The following is a 9,909-nucleotide window of genomic DNA, read 5'->3' on the forward strand; positions in this document are numbered from 1 at the left end:
TCAGTGGATTTGCAGCCTTTTTCTGTTGGCCTTTTATAGGCTTGATATAAAATACCACTATTCTACTATTACAATATATCTGTTTTTTCCATTCTTCCAAAGCTAACACTGTTTCACTCGCCGGTTTCCAATGATTTTTGTCTGTGAAAAAGAAAAATTTAACACGTTAAATGCATATTCAAAACCTTTCATTTTTATGAATCCAAAAAATATGTCTAAAATTCATTTTTTAAAGTAAAAATCAGAAATTGTAAAAGTATTAATTACCTTAATGTAGTTATGAAATGGAGTAATATTGTTAGTCATATTGCAATTTGTCCCTGAAAAATATTCTATATGGTGTCAAGACGTGTCAACCCTAAATTCAGATACATAAATCTGCAGACAGTAAGGAATATATTTATCCCTAAAATTCAAAAAAAAAATCAGATAGTGTCAAGATTTGTCAATCCTAAATTCAGATGCATAAATTTGTACACATTACGCAATATATTGATCCCTAAATTTCATTTCTCTAAAGAAAATGGACAATCAGGGCACTAATTAACATTTTTAGAGCAATTTTTATTGTTTTGGATTTACATTAGTTAATATTTAGAGCAATGATATATCAGGTATATGAATTAATTTGTAAAAATTTCAAATTCTAACTATTTGAAAATGTTTTTGCGAACTATGAGACATAGATGATAGAAATCTTAGTATGTAATCTGCATCCATTTACCACAAATAGTTTATTTCGTACCTTGATATATTTATTCATATAGCTATGTTGTTTTGTTGCTGATGTAGTAGAGTAGGTTGTAGGGAGGCCACGCCTGCTACGACATTGGTGCTTCTTCGATGATGATTGCACCGTGAGGAGTGAAAGGCGCCTGTTTATCTTCTTCTTCTCTCCCCTTTTCTGTAGAATGAAGAGTGACAAAGGCGGCTGTTATTAGTTAAGGTTTAGATTTGATATAGGACATATTAAGTCATATATAAATAAAAGAAGAATAGGTTAATAAATGCATTAATATATTAAGGCTTAATTTAGGTTATATTAATGCAAACTTATACTCCCTCCGTCCCGCTTTAGGAGTCCCGGTTGAGATAAATTAATAAAAAATGCATACAAAGTGTTAAAAGTGGATCCCAACATCCACTACAACTAATAAAAAAGTGTTAAAAGTGGGTCACAACATCCACTATAACATTTATTTATTGGACACTCAATTAAAAGTGGATCCCAACATCCACTACAATATTTATTTATTACACACTCAAACACTTTTTTCTTAAAACATGTGCCCGACTCAACCGGGACTCCTAAAGCGCGACGGAGGGAGTAATATTTAATGGGCCTAGTTTATGACATGCTATTTTAAGGATTATATCATTTCAGTTAAAAGTAATTAACTTATATATTTGTACATATACAGTGTATAATTTAGACATTTTTATTCTATTAGTTTTCATATTAGTTTGTAAATATCTAGATTAATAACTGACTAATTGCATTAGATTTTTCGGTGTTTTTTAATTATTTGATTTTCTTTTCTATTATTTATTTCGGATTATTATATGAAAGATCATTTATGATGATGTTTTTATGGGGAACCTGCATTGTTTGTTATCAGCCTGCCGAAGAAGGGAGCCCTATAAATAACCCTCTCCTATCACTCCCATAACAAGTTACTTCCTCTCTCACAGTCGAAATCAGAAAGCAAAATCTATAAAAAAATATTTCAGTTTAGTTCTTCTTCCGTAATTCATATTCTCCATCATCTTTATCTTCCTATTTCTTCTTTATATATTATATTATGTATGTTCACACTCTTTACTTATTTATTTTGTTTCAGCTTTTTCATTTTGTTTCCGCGTTTAACACTGTGCCGGTTAATTTAGTATTCTTACGTTGAATCTGGCATTCCTTCCATTTTGTTATTCTTGAGACCTTGCACTGCTTCTACATTTGAGTTGTTTTTTCCTTTTTATCCCTGCATTTAAAATTTAGAAGGAGATTATTAGTTTTTTCTATATTCCCTGCATTTGAGTTTATGTAGAATGTATATACCGACCTCTTATTTCAATTTAGCATGCAATATGTGTTCTTTGGATTCCATTCTTCTTGAAATTTTTAAAGATAATTCTTGCAAAATATGTTGCTGCATTCATTGACTGGAATTATAAAGCTGTAATTAGCAGTTTTGGTGGAAGAGGTTGACAAACTGACTTTAACTCAAGCATAGATATTGCATATCTGATTCCAAGTATATAAATCTCAATTTGAAGTATACTTAGAGGTATGCTCGTAAAGACTGTTATACAAAAGCATATTCAATCTGAGTATACTTATCGGGATGTTTTAATGAACATGCCTGCGAGCACTAGGTGGTTAATGTGGTTAAGGCACTTGGTGGATAGGTAATGCTCCCAATAGTAAGTATACTTAACCGAGCCCAAGCTCATTCATTTGTGCTAACACACTTGGAAAAGCGATAAAACCTTAATGCCCCGACCAGCAGATACTACCATCAACTATAAACCATTTGCATTTCTAATGAGTTGTTAAAAGTTTTCATGGTTCAGAGAATTATACCAGAGCGGCTTCGTTAAGGGATATCCGACTTACCTGTGGGCCAATTCTGGAGGCCGAGCTTTACTTAATATCTGTTTTGTTTTGTAGAAATTTTAAAAATTCAGAAACACCTGATAGTCACACCATTTATCATAATAGGTAGATTACTTAGCTTTAACTCCTTTTGTAAAAGTTTCTTCCCTTTGTTTTCATGCCATATCTAAATTTAGGGCAGAGGAGTACCATTTGTTCAATCTTTCTGCTATTTTTTTCCTATGCAACAAGAGTTTGTTAGTGTTTTAGTTGTGAATAGATCGTGCTCTACTTTTTCACTCCCAAATTATGTAAAGTGTCCAGGTTCGTTTCTTAGCAAACGGATATTTTCTACCTAATTAGCCGAAAATGGATTGACGCACTGAAAAAGGATTTTGAACATTAAGGAATAAATTTTTACCTAATCTGGTGATGGTGAGGATTTCGTCTCTGTTGCGGCATCTGTGTTCGAGGCCGTCAAATGAGAGCAGGAGAGAAAAGTAATTCGCATACGACTTCGATTTCTCCAATTTTGTCGGAGTAATGGCAGGATCTGAAAGATTTAAGGTTTCGTCGGAGAATTGGTGTTTGAGACGGTGAATTGACAACACCGGAGAACACAGATCTAGGGCACGACATCGATTTCTTCGATTGTGTTGGAGAATGGCATAAAAGTTGGAGAGCGATTTATGGTTTTTTCTATTTTGTGGTGTTTACGGAATTTTGGATGGTTTTTGTTTCGAACAATCTGTGAGAAGATGTAGAAGCTTCCGATTTTGCGGTGTTTGTAGTCATTGTTGCCGTCGCCGGTGACATTTGTCGTGATTGGCTGCAAAGTCGGTGAGGTGCAAGGAAAGCTAGGGTTTCAAATGTCGGCGCTGAAAATGGAGTGTTACATTTCTATTTTTGATAATAATAGTACGTTACTCTCTCCGTCCACAAACAATAGATCTATTGTTGTTCGGCACGAGTTTTAATGTAGAATTGGTAAAGTAAGAGAGAGAAGGAGAAAAAGTAGGTAAAGTAAGAGAGGTAGGGAAAAAAAATGAGTAAAGTACGAGAGAGGGAAGAAAAAGTGGGAAAAGTATGAGAGATAAATTTTCCATTTTAAGAAAGTGATCTATTTTTTGTGTACGTCCCAAAATAACAAAAGTGATCTATTTTCTGTGGACGGAGGGAGTATTAAATTACAATGTTTACTAATAAGTTTATGGAATATATATTGGGCTGCTTTATTTTTTGTTTTGGGCTTCTGTTATGGAATATATAATGGGTCCTTCATATTTTTCGAATTGGGCTGTTTAGAGAAATCTTTTTATGTTTTGGGTTGGTTCCAGATAAATAGAAATATTGGGCTTCTCATTTTTCTTGTGGGCTTTTCTTAAAAAAAAAAAAATTTAAATTTTTTCCTAAATTGGGAAAATTTTAAATATTTTATTGTTTTAAAAAATTGTTATGTTTAATTATGTTAAACAGTAGTTGATGTGGAGCATCAGTTCAGTAATCCTATAATTATAAGTGTATTGTTACTGCTGATCAAGGTTTGATTGGATTGAGTGAAAATAATTTGAATTCGGCGAATTTGAAACAAGATGAATGTATTGTTTTACACGTTGTTCTACGTACGGTTAATTTTATTTTATTTTTGTGTTAATTTTTATTATAGCGAAAATATATGTTGTATTTATATAAATTTTATTAAATTATATTTTTAATGTTAAGTGTATCATGTTTATTAAAATTTAATCAGCAAATTTATATTTTTTTCAAATTATGTCAATTAGGTTTACATTATAGATATAAATTTAAAAACTTCTTTTAAATTTAGTTGATTTAAACTTATTTATCAAAAATATTAAAATCTTCATTTTATTTATATTGCATGTTGAATTATTATTATTTGTTTTGCATATTATTATGATAATATATAAGATAATTAGATTCTCTATAGAAAATCAGTTGTATCCCGGAACAATTAAGTGTCAAATCCTAATTTCAACAATAGTATTATTAGTAAACCAAAATTTGGTTGTAAACTATTTTATTTTGTTTGAACAACTAATTGTTTGATCAACTCTATTTTGAAAGGTTTAATTATCTCATTGCAAATATACATATTATGCACCACTTATTAATTCATCATAAGTCATAAAATATTATTTTTGAGACACCATATAATATAATTACAGCACAAGTTGGAATATAAATATATAAAATAATAAATTGTGTAAAGATGAAGATAAACATTATGCTTGTTTGAGTTAAGGATGTTACAATTCTTCCATCTCTAAGAATTGTAAAAAATATTAGCATAGAATTCTCGAACCATATACACGCAGTACTCTAACTATTGCAATAAAAAAAATGAAATGGAAATTACAACGAAAATTATAAAATAAACCGAACTATAAGTCTAGTTGAGAAAAACCCTCTTTCCGCACGACAAAGTACATCACGGTTAGTACTTTCGAATTGACGTATTATCCCCAAAGATGAAACGTCTTCCTCCTAACGTGTATAACTTCTCAAACCCGCTGGCACCGATGAACTTGATGGAGTTCCAAAAATTGAGCAATACTCTAAAATATACAATAAAATGTTGAGAGCTTGAGAGAGAATGGTGAATGTGTAATTCATCTACAACTCTATGCTTTTTATAGGCACAAAATTAGAATATGAGAAATCATGAAATTAAAACATCATAAATTATAAAATTAAGAGAATAGAGGTTACAAAATTTGTTAAATGCTCATTATCCTATTTAAAGATTAGTCAAAGCATTAAAATATTTAAATAAATATTCATGAGAGTTACATATGGTTTCTGGCTTTCCGCTTGCTAGGGTTTGCCACACTTACATTTTTTCCGCCCTCACGGAAAATTTGTGGCTCTTAATTTGTAACTGCGCCGCTTCTAGGGTTTCGCCTCATTCCTCAACGATTTTACCACAATGACCGGCAAAAATGTCATCTCCGACGATGAAGGTACAATTTTCCCGATATTTATCGGAAATTTCGGTGTGCTTGTTTTGTCGATCTGATTAGGTCTTTTCTCGCAGATGAGATTGGAGTCGAAGAAGAAGAAAGAGACGAGGAGCCTTATGGAGACCGCGGCGGTGATCCTGGCGGTGACGATGAAGATGAAGAAGACGACGGTAAGCCCAGTGCATTTCCAAATTTTTTTTTTTTGGCTAAACTTTTTGGTATGTTGATATTGTGAAATTATGTTGTGGATTCTCTATTCCATTCTGGAAAAATTATGTTGAAGACCTAATTCTTTTCGCTACTAAACCAGTTTAAATCGTTTGGTTGAAGCACGACGAGGGTTCTAGTGCATGCAATTAAAAAGCACTCATCACTTTTTTCTGTTTCTTCATTTTTGGGAGGGGATACAATTATTATCTGTTTTTTTTTTTTTGGATAAAATCATTTATCTGTCCATGGAGTAATTACCTTAAGCAGACTAAAGGTTTAGTACAGCACAATCACCTAATGTATTTTCATCTTCAATTATTTATAATTAAGAGTACTGGTCTATTTAACGGTGGGTTGGTGGTGACTGTCTGATGGAAATCATCTATTTTGAATAGAGGAAGGACAGGATGAATATGAAAATGATGGATTTATAGTGAACGATGTCGATGAAGAAGAGGATGAGGAAGAAGATCGAGTTGATAGTGATGAGGAGCAGAAGAAAAAGAAAAGAAAGAAAAGGTTGTTACTTTTATTCTCACTTATGAGGTCTTTTTATTTGGTAGATATAAAACTTTTGACCATTGAAGACACAGAAAAGATTATTTTGATCTCATGATAATGAAATGGATCAACATAGGGATCAATTCATGCTTGATGAGGATGACTATGAACTCCTCCAAGAAAGCAATATATCTGTCAATCGTTCAAAGCTCGTGAGTTCATCTTCTTTTGGCTTTTTCAGAGTCTTTAGGCGCATTTATGCCTTTAATTTTTTACTGCAGAAATTTTTTAGTTTACCTTGCTATTCTGTGTTTTTATTAATTATAGGAAAGTAAGAAGTTTAAGAGACTGAAGAAGGCTAGGAGGGATGCAGAAGAAGAGCCTTCCGGGTTTTCCGATGAAGAAGAATTTGATAGAAGTGGGAAGGGTGGGCGTACTGCAGAGGAGAAGCTCAAGCGTAGTTTGTTTGGTGATGATGATGGTAAAACTTCTCATTGCAAGTATGTTTTTACCTTGAGCATTTAGATGTATAGATGAATAGTGATCTTGGGTTTTCTCACCTATTGCAGGGCAACCTCTTGAGGATATTGCAGAGGAGGATGAACAGCTTGAAGAAGAAGATGATGCAGACATTGGTGAGGAGGATGAGATGGCTGATTTCATTGTTGATGAAGAAGAAGTTGATGAGCATGGAACCCCTGTTAGGTCTTTCAACAGACCTTATATTTGTAAATGTTGCTTTTGATCTAATGTTCTCTATATTCTGTATATAACAGTTTTTCATCTGCACGCAGGAGAAAGAAACCTAAGAAAAACAGACAGCGCCCGGGGATTTCCTCATCTGCACTGCAGGAAGCACATGAAATTTTTGGTGATGTTGAAGATCTCCTGAGGCTTCGCAAGATAGATGTGCGAGACAGGTTTGGTGAAACTAGTGAAAGGAGTCTTGAAGATCAGTTTGATCCAAGTGTGCTTTCTGAAAAGTACATGACAGAAAAGGATGATCAAATACGGGAAATCGATATTCCTGAAAGAATGCAGGTTTACTTAGTATCTTGTGGCATATTTGTGATCATAGATGCTAAGTCTTTGGCTGTAAACTCCTACCTTTCTTTGTAGATATCCGAGGAAAGTACAGGCCACCCCCCAACAGATGAGTTCAGTGTCAAAATGGAGACCGAGTGGATATACAATCAACTTGTCAGTGGTATGGTACCTTTGTTCAACAGGAGTGGTACTACAAATGAAGAAGTAGATGATGAGCTGAAGCGGCATATAGCTAGATTCTTGGAGTTGATTCACGTTCAGAATTTAGACGTATGGTTTTTAGTAAAAATTGTTATTAGGAATTATTTAAGAGTATCATATTTTCTGATTTTCGTTGCAAGGGTAAGTCGCTGATCTGTTTATCCATATTGTAGGTCCCGTTCATTGCTATGTACAGGAAAGAGGAAATATTAAGCCTTCTAAAGGATCCAACTGAACGCGAAGCTGGCATTGAAAATGATATGAATCAAAAGCCCACGCTGAAGTGGCACAAGGTGCTCATTTATTAATTGCTTATGACTGGTTCCTCTTCCTCCTTTTAACTGTGGTATAACGGTAGGTAACCGTTTTAAGTCGAAAGTGTTTGTCCCCTTTCACCGATATGTTTGATTTTAACTGATGTGCTTTTTATTTATGGAACCCATGAAGTAGCTAAAAGAATTCCGTAATAGAAAATTTTTATCGTATATTTTGTGCGTTTGACTTTCAATACCTCATAGATGGAAGACTAGCTTGTGAGTTTATGGAGATACTTAAAGGACTCGTGTGCTGCAGGTGCTTTGGGCAATTCAGGACTTGGATCAGAAATGGCTTCTTCTTTTGAAAAGAAAAAGTGCTCTACAGTCATATTATACTAAGCGATTTGAAGAAGAGAGAAGGAGAGTGTATGATGAGACACGCCTTAGATTAAATGAACAGCTGTTTCAGTCAATCACTAAGTCACTCGAAGCTGCTGATTCGGAAAGAGAAGTGGATGATGTAGACTCAAAATTTAATTTGCATTTCCCTCCGGGCGAAGTTGTCCTAGACGAAGGCCAGTTTAAAAGACCAAAGAGAAAGTCACATTACAGCATTTGTAGTAAAGCTGGACTGTGGGAGGTTGCAAGCAAATTTGGTTACAGCTCTGAGCAATTTGGTTTGCAGATATCTCTGGAGAAAATGGTAGGAATTTTATTTCTGAATGCCCTTCTTTTATTGATTGATCAAGTGGGCTTTGTTCTTTACAGAGAATGGATGAATTGGAGGATGCTAAGGAAACACCAGAGGAAATGGCTTCTAATTTCACCTGTGCAATGTTTGAGATACCTCAAGCGGTATTGAAAGGTGCAAGGCACATGGTATGTAGAAGTTTCCTTATTCGATAATTTTGTTATACTGGGTAGATTTTTATATGGTTTAAAATATTTTCTCTAACTTCTCATGATAAAATTATGAACAGGCGGCGGTTGAAATTAGCTGTGAACCATGTGTTAGGAGACATGTGCGCAGTATTTTTATGGACAACGCTGTAGTGTCAACTAGTCCTACACCTGAGGGAAACACAGCTATTGATTCTTTTCACCAGTTTTATGGAGTAAAGTGGTTGAAGGACAAACCACTTAATAGATTTGAGGATGCTCAATGGCTTTTGATTCAGAAAGCTGAAGAGGAGAAGCTCTTGCAAGTTACTATAAAGCTGCCTGAAGTAGTCCTTGATAAGTTGATAAGTGACTCAAATGATTATTATTTGAGTGATGGTGTAAGTAAATCTGCTCAGTTATGGAATGAGCAGAGGAAACTGATTCTTAATGATGCATTTAACAATTTTCTTCTTCCTTCAATGGAAAAAGAAGCTAGATCACTGCTGACAAGTAGAGCGAAATCATGGCTACTATCAGATTATGGGAGGCTATTGTGGGATAAAGTATCTGTTGCACCATACCAACGGAAAGAGAATGATGTCAGTTCTGATGAAGAAACTGCACCCAGGGTTATGGCTTGCTGTTGGGGCCCTGGGAAGCCAGCGACTACCTTTGTGATGTTGGATTCATCTGGAGAAGTTTTGGATGTGTTGCATGCTGGTTCCCTCAGCATTCGTGGTCAAAGTGTCAATGAACAGCAACGTAAAAGAAATGATCAGCAGAGAGTGCAAAAGTTTATGATGGACCATCAACCACATATTGTAGTTTTAGGAGCAAATAATTTGTCTTGTACGCGGTTGAAGGAGGACATTTATGAGGTAAATAGTTGCACTATTTTTGTTTCTTTACTGTAACTTCTTTGTATGTCATACATTGCAATCTCTATCCTTTATTTTGGAATTTCTTTTTCATTAACTCTAGAAAATATTTATGAGGTAACGCTTTATTTTATTGCCCATTCTGTTATCAGATAATATTCAAGATGGTGGAAGATAATCCTCGTGATGTTGGTCACGAGATGGATAATCTGAATATTGTCTTTGGCGATGAATCTTTACCGCATCTGTATGAAAATTCTCGTATCTCAGTTGATCAGCTTCCTTCACAAGAAGGTAACCTTGATTTTTTTTTACATGATCACTTCCCTTTACTTATTCTTTATGTGGATGTTGCT

At 34.2% G+C, this 9,909-nt stretch overlaps 1 protein-coding gene and 1 long non-coding RNA gene across 4 annotated transcripts in view; one reads left to right on the forward strand and one right to left on the reverse strand.

Annotated features, from left to right (window-relative positions):
* On the reverse strand, positions 1 to 3,461 carry LOC125190875. 3 transcript variants are annotated; one of them, XR_007170984.1, is made up of 5 exons: positions 3,015 to 3,461; positions 1,897 to 1,979; positions 746 to 904; positions 268 to 320; positions 1 to 141 (listed from the first exon to the last, which is right to left on the reverse strand). It is a non-coding gene; the product is annotated as an uncharacterized LOC125190875 (long non-coding RNA). The 3 variants fall into 3 exon arrangements; XR_007170986.1 differs by having other exon boundaries at positions 268 to 332; XR_007170985.1 differs by lacking the exon at positions 268 to 320.
* Positions 3,462 to 5,409: 1,948 nt separating this feature from the next.
* LOC125189598 (transcription elongation factor SPT6 homolog) overlaps positions 5,410 to 9,909 on the forward strand; it is a 7,038-nt gene continuing 2,538 nt past the window's right edge. The window contains exons 1-13 of the mRNA XM_048086860.1: positions 5,410 to 5,577; positions 5,652 to 5,747; positions 6,183 to 6,306; positions 6,425 to 6,500; positions 6,616 to 6,769; positions 6,858 to 6,993; positions 7,083 to 7,329; positions 7,408 to 7,605; positions 7,710 to 7,829; positions 8,110 to 8,496; positions 8,562 to 8,672; positions 8,774 to 9,553; positions 9,706 to 9,847. Coding sequence (XP_047942817.1) covers positions 5,544 to 5,577; positions 5,652 to 5,747; positions 6,183 to 6,306; positions 6,425 to 6,500; positions 6,616 to 6,769; positions 6,858 to 6,993; positions 7,083 to 7,329; positions 7,408 to 7,605; positions 7,710 to 7,829; positions 8,110 to 8,496; positions 8,562 to 8,672; positions 8,774 to 9,553; positions 9,706 to 9,847 — 2,605 coding nt within the window. The 5' untranslated portion in view covers positions 5,410 to 5,543. The remainder of the gene's footprint in view (positions 5,578 to 5,651; positions 5,748 to 6,182; positions 6,307 to 6,424; positions 6,501 to 6,615; positions 6,770 to 6,857; positions 6,994 to 7,082; positions 7,330 to 7,407; positions 7,606 to 7,709; positions 7,830 to 8,109; positions 8,497 to 8,561; positions 8,673 to 8,773; positions 9,554 to 9,705; positions 9,848 to 9,909) is intronic.

Source organism: Salvia hispanica, chromosome 5, assembly GCF_023119035.1.
Source record: "Salvia hispanica cultivar TCC Black 2014 chromosome 5, UniMelb_Shisp_WGS_1.0, whole genome shotgun sequence".
NCBI classification, from domain to species: domain Eukaryota; kingdom Viridiplantae; phylum Streptophyta; class Magnoliopsida; order Lamiales; family Lamiaceae; genus Salvia; species Salvia hispanica.